General features: G+C 53.5%; 5 protein-coding genes across 5 annotated transcripts in view; 2 read left to right on the top strand and 3 right to left on the bottom strand.

Annotated features, from left to right (window-relative positions):
- The window catches only part of SETTUDRAFT_177105 (uncharacterized protein), a gene marked incomplete at its 5' end in the record, with an annotated part of 6,744 nt that extends 3,901 nt beyond the window's left edge, over positions 1–2,843 (bottom strand). The window contains 2 exons of the mRNA XM_008026500.1: positions 2,001–2,737; positions 2,791–2,843. Of these exons, the coding sequence (XP_008024691.1) occupies positions 2,001–2,737; positions 2,791–2,843 (790 nt within the window). The remainder of the gene's footprint in view (positions 1–2,000; positions 2,738–2,790) is intronic.
- A 472-nt stretch (positions 2,844–3,315) lies between these two features.
- SETTUDRAFT_168938 (uncharacterized protein) lies at positions 3,316–5,313 on the bottom strand. Its single transcript, XM_008026499.1, has 3 exons — positions 4,950–5,313; positions 4,692–4,895; positions 3,316–4,636 (listed from the first exon to the last, which is right to left on the bottom strand). The coding sequence occupies exons 1-3, from the start codon at positions 5,021–5,023 to the stop codon at positions 3,805–3,807; spliced, it is 1,110 nt and encodes a 369-aa protein (XP_008024690.1). The 5' UTR covers positions 5,024–5,313; the 3' UTR covers positions 3,316–3,804.
- A 327-nt stretch (positions 5,314–5,640) lies between these two features.
- On the top strand, positions 5,641–6,974 carry SETTUDRAFT_39281 (uncharacterized protein; the record flags this gene model as incomplete). Its single annotated transcript, XM_008026363.1, has 3 exons — positions 5,641–5,826; positions 5,878–6,175; positions 6,226–6,974. 3 exons carry the CDS (start codon positions 5,641–5,643, stop codon positions 6,972–6,974), a joined length of 1,233 nt encoding a protein of 410 aa, XP_008024554.1.
- Positions 6,975–7,338: 364 nt separating this feature from the next.
- Positions 7,339–10,755, bottom strand: SETTUDRAFT_161046 (uncharacterized protein; the record flags this gene model as incomplete). The annotated part of the gene is made up of 4 exons (XM_008026498.1): positions 7,339–7,371; positions 7,538–8,206; positions 8,256–10,363; positions 10,416–10,755. 4 exons carry the CDS (start codon positions 10,753–10,755, stop codon positions 7,339–7,341), a joined length of 3,150 nt encoding a protein of 1,049 aa, XP_008024689.1.
- SETTUDRAFT_161045 (uncharacterized protein) lies at positions 10,689–12,745 on the top strand (the record flags this gene model as incomplete). The annotated part of the gene is made up of 3 exons (XM_008026497.1): positions 10,689–10,756; positions 11,692–11,984; positions 12,036–12,745. 3 exons carry the CDS (start codon positions 10,689–10,691, stop codon positions 12,743–12,745), a joined length of 1,071 nt encoding a protein of 356 aa, XP_008024688.1.
- Positions 12,746–13,679: the final 934 nt, after the last annotated feature.

The raw sequence follows: 13,679 nt of genomic DNA, 5'->3' as shown, positions 1-13,679 counted from the left end.
TCTGCCACTCCGTCGCACGTCGATAATATGGGGCGGAAAGCCTCGTCGATCTAGCTCTATGATCCATTGAACAAGAGACTGCTCTTCGACAGCTGATAGCTTGCGATTGACGGAGGCTGTCTCTGATCGTGGCTTGGTACCGCGGAGGCGTCGTCGGAGCGTTGTTCGTGGAGCGTCGTATAGCATAGCAGCTTGGCGCTGGCTTACAACACGTTTTTCTTGAAGCGCGCGAGATGCTAGAAGAACTCTACCTTCACGAGAAGTCTGTACAGAGCGTTGTTGTCGCGGCATAGTGGTGGTTGTGGAGAGTATCGCGTCAGGTTTGGTGGGGTGGGCCACTTACTGATGTGGGCCGCTTACTGATAAAACACGTTATTGCTTCCGGCTTACTGTACACATACTTGGGCTTACTTACATGGACATGACGCCTGCTTAGTCTTAGTCTCAGTCTTACGCTTAGTCTTACGCTTGGTTTTATCGGGATTCTGGGTCTGGGGTTGTCTTTTTGTGGTGTTTTATTTTACGTTTGTTTGTTTGTTGGTTGGTTTAGCGTTTAGTTGGTTCGGCAGGGACATGGATATGGGCATGGACAGGGGCATGGACAAGGGGCATGGGACGAGGGGGCATGCATATGGGTTAGGATAAGAGTGGAATTACATACGTAGATAAACGTTAGCTTGGGTATATTGAAGCGTTGTGCATACGAGTATGAATGAATGAATGGATGGATGGACGGATGGATGGAGAATCCACACAAGCTGTATTTCATCTCATCTCATCTCATATCAGATCAGATCAGCATCTTATCTCAGCTTAGCGTATCGCTCTTTTTGAGATATACGATGGAGATGGCGTAGCCACTTCTCTCTCTCTCTTTCTCTCTCTCTCTCTGTGTGTGTCTGTCTCTAGATATCAAAGACACGCATACATGCACATGTACTTACACGCGGAATACAAAGCACAAAAATAACTATGTAGCGTTTACGCCGTATACATACCTCCATACATATACACAACTGCCGCTCTCCCCCTTGTACCCATTTCGATGATGATTCCCCGTGTGTGTCCGTATGTGTGCAGAGCCCGATGACGTGCTGCTTAGTCAAGCCCGTAAGCGTGTAAGCGTGTGAGCAGCAGGATTAGCGTTAGCGGGGGAGGGTGAGAAGGGGTCATCTCCACACTCACGCTTGTGCAGCTTATGGATCACTGGAGAGGGTTTGGCGGGGTTATGGTGGTGGGGGTGGTTGGCCGGGATGTCCCTGGTAGGCTTGGATGGATGGAGGGTATGCATCGATGAGATGAGATGAAGACAATAAAGGTATTGTTAATGTTGAAATGCGTTGTTTGGTTTGTTCGGTTTAACTTGGTAGTTGCGGAGTGTAAGTAGGGCTGCAGGGGTTGCTGGAATACTGGTGGTGGCTTGCTGGGTGGTGACAGTTTAAAGCGCTGTGGTGGTGCTGGGGTATTGGTGCTGGAGTAAGCATGTAGGATGTGATTGCAGGAAAAGGATTGGATTGAGGATTCTGTTGCATCGAGATTGCTTGTGCCTGCCACATTGATTCCTCCAGTACATCCGGTGACGAGGCTGTCAACGCTTAGGAGCGCTGTGGACGTCGTGTGATAAATAGCGACTCGACTGTCTCGGTCTATCCTTTGCAAATGGCGTCCAGTATACGTACCTCAGGATCTCGACGCCATCTACGGCTATTTTTCGCTCGGTGTCCTGCGACCATGCTATGAAAACAGAGCTGATGCACCGTTAGTCTCGCCATTACTCACCACCAAGGACCACGGAGCAAGCCACTTGCTTCCACGACAAAAGTCCCAGCTAACTCAACTTTTCACCTCTCTCATCCCTTCACCACTGTAATCTCCACACCCCTACGAAGCCGCACACGTCTTCTTATGCGTCTTCCAATCCACCTTCTGGCACTCCTGCGAGCAATACCTCGCCTTCCTACACTTTGCACAAGCCGGAAACAGCTTATCAGCCGCCGGACCCCTCCCACACGTCGCACACTCGCCCTCCTTTCTCTCTCCCCTGCCCTCCTGAATAACTCGCGCCATATCCGGCACCTTTTTCCGCATCATTTCAACGAGAATCTTGACGCTCATACCATCTGTATCTTTGTTATCGACATCGCCGCCATGCTGCACATACCACTTCATCATCTGCACGTTCTTGGTCGTGTCGCCGTGGATATCTGCCTGAGCAATTTCACTCGCAGCCGTAGCATTGAATCTGTTTTTCGCGTTTACCGAGCCGCCCGCGTCGAAGAGGAGCTGCGCGTATTCAGGCTGCACATAGGGCTTGGTGGATATGGCCCAGAACAGCGCCGTCGACCCCAGCACGTCCCTGCCGTCAACAGGCACCTTGAGGTCGTTGACTAGGTACTTTGCAATGCCGAGGAGCTCCTGCTTGTTCGCAGGCAGCATGTGTAGTGCAGGTAGCAGCATTGCGTAGATGGGGGTTCTGGTGGGACCCCAGTGCTTGGAATATACGTCTTGTCTGACGGTCTCGCGGGCAGTATCGTCGCCGCCGAGCTGCTTGATCATCATCTCGCAGTAGTTCTTTAGCGCGTCAAACTCGCCGTTGAAGGCGGCGAGCAGAGTCTGGCCGACAGGGTCTTTGAGATCGCGGCTCGGCGCCGTGGGATTGGCTTGCGCCCATCCCCGGAGTTCCATGCCGTCCATGCCTGCGAGCTGGTCATCCGAGTCTCGAAGATCCTCTATGGTGCTGAGTATGGTTGTTAGCGAGATATCTCGGCATCTTCGACAGCAATGGCTTACCGGTTGGACCGCTTCTGCATGTTTTCCAGCATGTGCAGGAAGTTGGCCGACATTTTGGAAGATCTACGTGAAGTGAAGTATAGTCACGTGAGATCAAAGGATGTATCTCTTTTGGATACACGGGATGTGCTTGGAGGTCCAGGTGGGTTAGACTGAAGAGATGAGATGGTGTGTAGCGTGGATTACAAGGGCTCAGCGGCCCGCATCGGTGGCGTTGTTGCGCTAGGCCAACTGAAGCGAGAGTATGCTGGCTGAAACTCCACTTCCACCATGGATGATTCCTGTCACGAGACTGGAGGACTATGACCACACTGCAGAGTATACCTTTCTGAATACCACAACAAGCCGGTGGCTGATGTGCCTTTCTGCAGTTCTATCTACCAAACCACCATACATGTGATTATGCTTAGAAGTATTTGAGAAGAGCCACAAGCCGACTTTGATGTACAACATGCTTGGGGACGCAGATCTTGATTCTGGACAGTTTGATTTGAACACAGACAGAGGCCAGCATTGTATAGATAAAGCGTATGTAATTCGTACGCCTAGATTCCCATGGGCTATGGAATCGCCCTAGAACAGTATAACGCCCGAGGGATGATGCGCCAATAAAAAGCAAAACCCTTCTACAATACACGGATAAGCAGATATTGCCACAAGTGGATGTCTCCGCCACAGCCTACCCCAAAAGGAAGATATTGCGGCTGTGCTTCTTGGCCATGGCTGCCGCAGCAGGTTTCGGACCGCTTTCAAGCCGCAGTCTTGCACTGGCTGGTTTCCTCCTGTCCTATCCTTCCCCCTCTTAGATTCACTCGTTGATGGCGTGTGAAAAGTACCGCACGAAGCAGGTCGCCGAAACAATCGCTAGTATTAACAAAGTATATCAATCACATGTCTCAAATGGTCAAGCCCGCTCCTGCTAGAGGTATCAAATATCCCGACGCCGTTAGTGCCACAAGCAATTGAAGATCAACATCTACAATCTCGGTCGTGTTTTATCTTGAGGCAGACCATCTACTTCTTCAATGCAGCATCGTACAGACTGACGAGTATGCCAACTAATGAGCTGATTTGTAGACCGTAGTAACCTCCGGGTACGTGGTTTCCGACGCGTGCAACGGCATACTCAGAGAATGGACCCCAGGCGCTCGGGACAAGTGCAGTGTTGACAGTTTCTCTGTATGCACTGTAGGCCAGTATCGCCCTGGTGATGTTGAAGATGAGGGGGTCAGCGGGGTATTGGCGGTCCTCTGATCGGCGGGCAGTGTTTGAGCGCAGGGTCAGGTTGAAAAAGTATGAGAAGACGAGTGGCAACACCCAGCTTGTGAGAGACCAGAGAGTGGCGGGGGCCCACCATTCAGCTGTCAAAAGCGCCCATCCGTTAGGGCCTCGAACGTGCTCGCTGGTCGAGTACGAGCTGAGTGCGGGGGGCATAGCAAACAAAGCTGTCGTGTCCAGGGTGTTCCACTGCAGTCCGACCGCCTCTACAAGCAGGATGATGGTTTGGATGGTGGCAACGGAACTCGCGTTTTCGCGGATAAACTCCTTGAGCTCATCGATGCGCGTCTTGTCCCATAGTTCTGTGGCCTTGCTCTTGACGATTTGGAACGATTGGTCAGCGACCTCAGCAAGTTGCGCAGGCGATGCAGGGATATCCACTTGGGGGACGGCTTCGGAGACACGTCGAGTGACTGACTTGGGTGTCCGTGTCAGGACAGGACTGCGGTCCAGGGCAGTGCTGCGCTCCACGGCGCTGCTACGCTCCACAACGGGGCTGCGCTGTGGTGCCAGTGCGGGGGTTGGTGCCAGTACCGGTGCTGGTGCTGGTGCTGGTGCCGACTCTGGACTATGAAGTTGTTAGCTTCAACGCGCCACGCGTCGCGTGTTCGGGTATGACGCACGAAGGCTCCTTGATCAGTGTGCGACGGCGCGTCGTCTTGGTGGCAGTAAAGGGCTCTGCAGGCGACAGGCGCTCGCGCTTCACGGGGGATCCGTTGCGGCCATAGTAGTCGCGGAATTCAGGGTGTTTGGCAAAGGTCGTCTCGTTTGAGTTGAGATGGTTGGCCAGCATCTCCACCAGATCATCCTTCAGAAGACCATCTGCACTGCAGGCCGAGGATTAGTTTCGCGGCACATGCGCAAGATGGATGTGAGCCTACTCGGGGAGCCTAGCCTTCTGCGCAAGTTCAATGAGGTCGGCTTTGCGCTTCTTGGACAGCCAGGAGTGCGACATGGTGATTGGCAGGGCCCAGGTCGCGCTAGTGTCGCGATCAGAACGGTATAGATGTCGAGGCAAGAAGGGGGCGCTGGGCGAGGGCACGGCGGGGGCAGTGTGGTGTGGTGTTGATCGGATGGAGCGAAAGCTACCCGTACGCGATGTAAACACGATGGCTGGGGCTCGGGCTCACGTGGGTCGGAAAGGCGCTAAGGGCGGCGCCTATGGGAGGACTCGAGCTGAGCGACTTCGTACTGACCGGCCACGATGCTGCGCTGTCTAGTGTCGTGGCACGCTGGCCTTGTTCCATGCTCGCCCCGGGCAGCCTCCGATATCAGAGGGCTGCTGAGTGGTGTTGTCTCTTATCGCCACTAGCTGGGTTGCCGTCAGGTCCCCGTGCTCCCTGTGGCGCAGTCGCCCGCCGCCCCGTGGCACTGTGGCACCGTGGCACTGTGGCGCAGCTCCGGTCTTGGCCGAATTTTTCTAGACGGAGGCCGCATTGCCAGGCCGCAGCGCAGCAACGTCACTTTTTGCTTTTACAGCCGAGTGCTCTTATATCTCCCGAGTGCACTGCTGTCTTGTACCTGCATCAGCCGCCCTTGTTTACCCAGCGCACCGCCGCCCTATAAGCTCTCATGGTACTTGCCCGCGTGGCCAACTTCTTCACCCACGGAGACTCTGCCGGCACTCTGATCGAGGGCACACGGGACTATGTCGCAAACACAGCACGTGCAATGGAGTCACCAATGGAGGATACCAAGCGGGGTGCAGTCGAGGAGGCAGACATAGACGACGAAGCAGCGCGGCCGCCATACCTACATGTGAGGATGCCTAGCCTGCACCGATGAGGACTGCCAATTGATCACTTACAGGCAATGTTGGCAGGAGGCATAGGAGGCACCACGGGCGACATGCTGATGCACTCACTGGACACGGTCAAGACGCGCCAGCAGGGCGACCCCCACATGCCCCCCAAGTACACATCCATGGGCAACACATACTACACCATCTGGCGACAAGAGGGGTTCAAGAGAGGACTCTATGGCGGCGTGGAGCCTGCCTTTCTTGGATCCTTCATTGGCACAGTGTGCTTCTTCGGCGCATACGAATGGACAAAGCGGACCATGATCGACTATGGCGTCACTCCGTCAGTCGCATATTTCTCAGCGGGTACGCCCACACGCAAAGCCATACTCTGAAGTATGCTAACACCGTGCCAGGTCTCCTAGCCGACCTCGCCGCAGCCCCCGCATACGTCCCCTCGGAAGTCCTCAAAACCCGCCTGCAATTGCAGGGCCGTTACAACAACCCCTACTTCAACTCGGGCTACAACTACCGCTCCACCATTGACGCCGCGCGCACAATCGCCCGAATCGAAGGCTACAGCGCCCTCTTCCACGGCTACAAAGCCACCCTCTGCCGCGACCTGCCCTTTTCCGCGCTGCAATTCGCCTTTTACGAGGAGGAGCGGGGCTGGGCAAAGAAGTACATGGGTACCAACAACATTGGTCTTCCGCTCGAGATTGCGACGGCAGCAACAGCAGGCGGCATGGCCGGCGTCATCACGACCCCGCTCGACGTGGTCAAAACGCGCATCCAAACCCAACACAACGAGCCCACCTCTGGCTCCACGGTCGCACCAAAAGCCTCGCTCTCCCCCGCATCAACCTCGAAACACGCGCCGCACACGCACTCGGTCAAACCAGGCTCCACACAAAGCAGACCCATATCCACCTCGTCGCCCTCGACCACGCTGAAAGCCCACGGCGCCGCAACCCTCGACACGTCGTCCGTCTTCACCGGCCTGAAAATCATATACAAGACCGAAGGCTTCGCCGGCTGGTTCAGAGGCGTCGGGCCCCGTGCCGTCTGGACAAGCGTCCAATCAGGTACTATGCTCGTCTTGTACCAGACGCTCCTCCGCCGTTTCGAGCAGTACTCGCTTTCGCGAAGTGACGCCGACGTGTAACACCATACAACATGACTGGCGCGTGTAAAAAATAGATATATATATATATATACATTGTACGATGAATGAAAGCGGCTGGATTGACCAAAGCGGCGGCTGGGGGGCACCATAGATGCATGCATTGAAAGCGGCGTTTTTCTACTCTTCTCTTTTTTTTCTCTCTTTCTGTGTTTGTCTGTTGGTTGGTTTCTGGGATCCATCGCCTGTATTACGGGCGTGTTGGCGGCTGCGTTGGAAAGCGATAGATTGCGATGGCGACAAATACCAAAGACTGCTCTTTTCGACTTGTTCACAAAGGGGGGATATCGAACGTCGTGGACGCAAGTGCAAGGAGTAAATCGCCTTCAACTCAACTCAACTCAACTCAACTCAAATCAGCTTGGATACTTGCATTGCCCTAACAACAGACTAAAATACCTCCTGGTACAAAACAACTCTTTCCTCTCAGCCTGACATACTACGCCCAGGTAACTTGAACGATGCTACCGCCGCCCCCTCTCTTCATCGGGCGCCCCACCCTGAGACCCACGTCGGGCAGTCTGCCCCGTGCCGCTCCTCTTGACGCGTCTAAAGCACGCAAACTGGACCTTTGTGCCCTCCCTGAGTCTCTTGAGGACGACTCTCAAATTACCCAGTTCATCTTGCAGCCGCACTCTAGCCGCGTTATCCGTCTTCTGGTCCAGGACCTGGTAAATGTCCGTCTGGATCTGGGACGCCTGCTCCGTCGTGTACGTGGCGAGAGTTTGCGCCATGAACTCGACGTCGAGCGTGGCCTGCATGAGCTGCGGGAGGGAGACGGTGGGCAGCCTGTCGGACTGGAACGTCTGGATGAGCGAGGACGTGGTGGATTCGAAGAGGGCGCGCAGAATGCGCGGGGTGAGGGGCGCAGATGTGGTGCTGGATTCTGTGTGGACGATGACGAGGTCCAGCAGGACGGTGAAGACGTAGGGGCTGGGCTCGCGGTCTGCGACGCTCCTGTCTGGGGCGTCGGGCCGCGGCGCCCAGGCTGGAGAGAAGATGCCGGATTCGATTGTGGAATGGATCTTTGTGGCGTGCGGCCTGGTGTAGGAGCGGAACAGCTGCGAGTCGAGCTGCGAAAGCACGTCGCGGATGCGATTTGTCTCATCGGTGAGTTGTACGCTGAAGAGCGTCTCGAAGAGATTGAGGAGTGTTGGTGTAATCTCCGATTGAAAGGCAGACATGTTGGCAAGGGTAAGAAGCAGCCGGATTGACTGCGTATTGTTAGCATGGATGGATGTTCCAACCGTTGAGGACGCTTACCTTCTTATTGGCATCGACTCTACCCCACTCATTCGCACCATGGTCGTTCTGTTCATCGATTGTGAGGTCGTCACTCTTGACCTCAAACTCATCGCCAAGTGCCTTTCGGCCTCTCTCAGCACATTCAACCATACCGCTCAGCGTCCGGTACAAGCTGGTGACAAACTGGCTTCTGACCATCTGCAGCAGTTTGTTGCTCGGTGGTACAACTATGTCGATCTTGGTCTTGCTTGATGCCTCGACATATAGGATCTTCTGCAGGTTGTTCAAAAGGAAGCTTTGCACAGCGAGGAAGCGTTGTGGCAGGTTCGTAGTGTCTTTGCGATCAACATTACGGGTCCAGTCCTCGAGTACTTTGAGCTTCTCCGCGTCGGTGTTCCAGGCTGCACATACAGCTTGCACGGAGCGCTCTCGCACTCCACCCACCAGCATACGCAGTGCTTCATCGATGCGGCCACCGCCCCCAGGTTCTGGGACTTCCAGCGATGCGAGCTCGTTGGCTGCTGTGCCGATCAAAACAAGTGTCTTGGACAGATAGTGTGACCCCGAAAGCGCGTTGGAGTAAGGAGGCCAGAAAGCGTATTTCTCCCATGTCTCGCCTCGACGGGGCGATGGTGGCGGTACCTTACTGGGATCAAACCGTGACCTCGTTGCCGATTGTGGCATGGGACTCAGAGCGGCACTTAGTGGAGTTCTGGGGGTTGTCGGTGTTGGGCTGGTCGGGGGCAGCGGCGAAAAGAGCAGCGACACATCCTCTATAGGCGGGTCTGCAAAGAAGGAAAACAAGTGGTCTCGAAGAATGTTGATGAGCTCAGCAGTGCCTCTCTCCAGTTCAGCCTTGTTTTCACTACTGAGCCGATGGTGCACGGATGACTGGCCATGATAGCCTGTAGGCAGATTCCTTTGTGCGCGACCCGAGAGGAAAGACTGGGCAATCTCCCAGTATTCAATAAGCTCAGCTAGCAACCCGCCTTTTGTGGAAAGCAGAGTGTTCATCAAAGCATGTACGTGTTCCCAAAACTCAATTACTTTAGGAGTGTCCAGCTTGGAGGGTTCGGCGCTGATGTTGCCGCTGGTCGGGACCGAGCGCAGGTGTTTTTGCAACAAACGCAGGCTCGGCTTTTCGCCGTTGGACAGATGCCGGCGAAGGATTTCAATCTCAATGACTGCACGCTGGCAGGTAGTGTTGATGTGCAGCTTGAGGTGCTCGTAGCGTGAGAGCAGCCATGCCCAAATGGGGTTCTCCTCCACTCCCAGTTCGAGCAAGATGGAGATAAGGCTGAGGTACTCGTCCGACTTTGATTCCTCGCTTCCAGTCTGGAGCTGTGTGAAGTGTGTCGCTGTGAGGCGCTTCCATGCGTCACGCTTGAACAGTTCAACCTGCCGCTCAACATCCGACCACATTCTTGCTGTCACAATGACCTGATGTACCTCGGTGTCGGTAAGTGATGTCTGAGCAGAAGTTGCCTGCTCCACTATGTATCGGGCCTCGTCTGCATATTTGCGCGCACGCTTATACTCCTCTGTGATGGTCTCGTGATCCTTGTGTCGTATCGCCTCCTGGATTGCAGATCCAACCTCAAACATGCCGCGATGGTGTTCCACTGATTCCAGGATAGACTTGAGCGTCTCTTCCCTTTCTCGCCCATTAAGCGCAGGGCCCCACACCTCCTCTGCCTTGACAGCGACTTCGGTCAGCGGGACCTTGATGCCATGCACACCATATTCGCTCTCCTTGACCAGGGCGTTCTTCTTCTTTTCTGGAGGCACTGCCTCAACTATGCCTGCGGAGAGGTTTGCGCTCGACTTTCGGCCCGAGAAGCTCGAGCGGCTCCTCGCCCTATTATTCGGCATCGCACGGGGCGGCTCCAGACTTTCTTTTCCTTGCGCACGCATCTCATTGTACACGCGGTCGATGGTCGCCTTTGCGCCGACGAAACGATCGAAGTTGGACTCGACAAGGACCTTGAGCGAGGCCGACTTCTTCTCGATGGAGCGAGAGAGGAAGTCAAGGCCGGAGAGAAGGGCGTCTGTCGAGGCTTCATTGTGGACTTGGGACAGGAAGAGGGAGGGTGAGAAGGTAGTGGAGCTCAGGAGGAAGCGGTTGCCTGTGGCCCATTAGACAGGCCTCTTGTGTATTGCTATATGGCCCAAACATACGCAGCTTGATGTCGTCCTCGACTTGCACATTCTTCGCCCGCAGCACCTGCACTACACTGGGGTACATGCCCAGCGGGTCTTGTTCGTCTTTCTGCACGAGCGTCTCCACGCCATCCTTGGACCTTTCTGCTCCCGGAATATGCCGCGAGAGTCGGCGACCGGGTTCCAATACTGAATATCGTGACTGCGACCGGCGAATTGGCTTTTGCGTTGCCTTGGGAGCTGGTTGCTCGAACTCCTCGTCTTCATCGGCAGCGTCCTTTTCCTCTGGCCATGCCGCGGGGTATAAGGTTGTTAGATTGTACTTGTTTAATATCTCCGTTTCTATCGAAGAGCTCATTGTAGCTGTGCGGGTTGACGGGTCATATAATCCGAGGATGCTCTCGTGGAGCGTTTGGTGTTGCGTGTCGCAGATGGCAGCTCGCTGAGACGCGGTTGCGACCACCAATCAGACACGCGCAGTGCTTGGCGGGGGAACTACATGTGGGTCTGGCTCCTCCAACACTACAACACAGCATGTCGTCTAAAGTCAGAACACAACGGCATAATTAGGCAGAACATGGAGGGGGCCATGACTTCATATATTATTGTCTGGCTGCTGTGAAATGATTGCCAGAAAATCATCTTCACCCAGCACTCATAGACCCAAGGACATATCCACACCCTTGGGCTGGTTTGCACCCAGATACCGGTGTCTATATTTATTTCACTACCTCCCTGCTCACCATGCAGATTGATGGACTTGATATAACGCTTTGGCTGAATCTCGGACTACAGTATCTCACTTGCAATATGTCCAGAATTTGTACACTGGGTTGAAGCTACTGGTATCTCTTCTCACTTGTGATAAGATATAAGTAACGTCTACTTGAACTTTTACCTCTACTCAAACCATCCACTAGCTTTACCTTAGCTCCCAGGCTACCTGCTGTATATCAACTACCCCTCCACTCTTCTAACTTCTACATCAACAAGAACTCTTCTTCTAACATCTCATTGCCAACTCATCCCCGTTAACAAGTGACAACATACATTCATACAAAAGCCTCCAGTAGCACTTCCTTGGATCGTTTCACATCACACCTCGATTACTTCAAGATGACAGGCCAGAAAGCCAGCACATCTTCGCGTGCAAAAGCAAAGGCTTCTGGTGATGTCGACCAATCTGTGCCTGAAGAGCCCAAAAAGACAGAAACTACCACTTCCATTCTTACACACCCACTCCAAATGTGAGGACTTCCTACATTCAACCAGAACAACAGCTAACTCCAGACAGCGATTTCGCAGATCCATCAGCACTCGCGCGTGGTGCAAATGGTGGTGTGCATCCCGACAATGTATATCGATGGTCTCACGAGAAGAACGGTACATTGGCTAGCACCATGACTAGAGCCAAGCACAACAATCACCGTGATGTTCCAGGTCTCATGCTCAATGAAGGAAATGCCTTTCAGTCTGTCGGAACCTTTAAACCAAACATAGACTTGACCCCAGAGCGCATCCAGAGGCATTTGAACCCACGTGCAACACGTGACCCAACTCCATTCATCTCCACAACCTCTTCGCTACGTAAGTCAGGCGAGTATTTGAAATCAATATTCAAGCCTAACCCTGTATTAGGTGATGCCGAAAAGGCGGTTCTCAAGTTGCACAACAAAAGCAAGCTGGCCCCAAGGTGCTTGACGATAACGACATTGGATACTTCAAGACTTGTACCTGCAGTACTCAAGGCCACGATGTTAACGACAATCAAGACACATGTCCCAGACCAAAAGGACCCCATTTCGACTAGAACTGTAGAACGGTATGTGGAGATGCCGATCTGGATCCTTGATAAGGTTCCCCATTCTGGTAACCCAGAAGATCGCCCTAGCTGTGAATTGGAAGACATACTGCAAGATGGAGGCATTTTGTGGCTCTCCTTAACTGAGTTGAAGGAATCCGATCTATCCTTGTGGGCCAGTGACGCTCACATGAATGAATGGCTGGCGGTCAGCAGCATTCCAGAGTCAATCGTCACAAAGTCCAGACCGTTTGACGGTGCCATCCTGCACTCGGAAAAGTCAACTGAGTTTGTCCAAGCTCGTGGCAGTCCCGAACCGTTTTACTGGAATTTCGACCAAAAGAGGTGGGAATATGTGCCAAACATGACGGATTACCGCCCCTACCGCGAGGCTAAAGCCGGTGACAAACGCAAGCTGTCTGACGAAAACCTTGAGAGTGCTGGTTCATCCGCCGAAACCGAGTCTGACTCTGGGTTGGACTTGGACCAATCTGGGGACTCTCTCCCGTGTCCGGCACGCACTAGTATCGGACATGTCGGACTCTAGGAATAAGCGCAAAAATACCCAAGACGAGACGGTCCAGCACAGGAAGCAGAAAACCGGAGATTCCCAACTTTCACAGTCACTTCCAGTATTCTCAATGCGCTCTATCCATTCCATTGACATCTTCCCGGTGTATCCTTGACGACCCACGACGCTCTAGAAGGGTACGGCCGGTACATCACCTAAAATACATCAAGTACGGTTTCGGCAGACTCGACAATTTACAAAGAACTCTAGCTTCCCAGCAGCTATCCTGAGACTACACCCTCTTCCCACCATTTATTCCCCAATCGCCAACGGTTCTTCCCGAAGCTTTTCTGCGTACTCTTCCCTTGCTGGAACATGATTTTCAACTACCTTCTCGCCTTCCCGAGATGCAATCTCTACTTCACACTCCCCCCCCCCTTGCCCAGATCTGCATTTCCCCCCCTTCCCAGCATGTCCATCCAGCACGCATATCTCCCGCGAGAGTTTTATCTCCAAACATCTACTTTTCCACAGCACGCATAATCCATTTCCCACAGCATCTCCTTCATCTCAGATCCATCTCCACCACCATTACCACCATCTCTTCACCTGGATCCTGCTTCCCCCTCCTCTTCGCAAAAAAAGGGGGGGAGAAGAAAAAAAAAGGAGAAATTATGCATATACAGGCATAGCATGAGGACATGCATATCCCAGCAAAGCACAACAGCGAAGCGTATATATATATCGCAACCAAGCATGCATCTCCAGCCTTCCAGTCCTCCAGCCCTCCAGCCTTTCTTCCCCACAAGCATTTCCCCAGCGTCAACACCCAGTTCCTTTCCTTTCTTCATACCTTCCTTTCTTTCTTCACACCAGCGAACCTGTATCTATCTATCTATCTATCTATCTGTCCATCCATCCATCCATGTAGTCAGCCAAAAAAGAAAGAAAAAACCCCCCCCCCTCCCCA

The sequence above is a fragment of the Exserohilum turcica genome (assembly GCF_000359705.1).
Source record: "Exserohilum turcica Et28A unplaced genomic scaffold SETTUscaffold_18, whole genome shotgun sequence".
NCBI classification, from domain to species: Eukaryota; Fungi; Ascomycota; class Dothideomycetes; order Pleosporales; family Pleosporaceae; genus Exserohilum; species Exserohilum turcicum.
The sequence above is the reverse complement of the archived record's forward strand: the minus strand, read 5'-3'. Positions and strand labels throughout refer to the sequence as shown.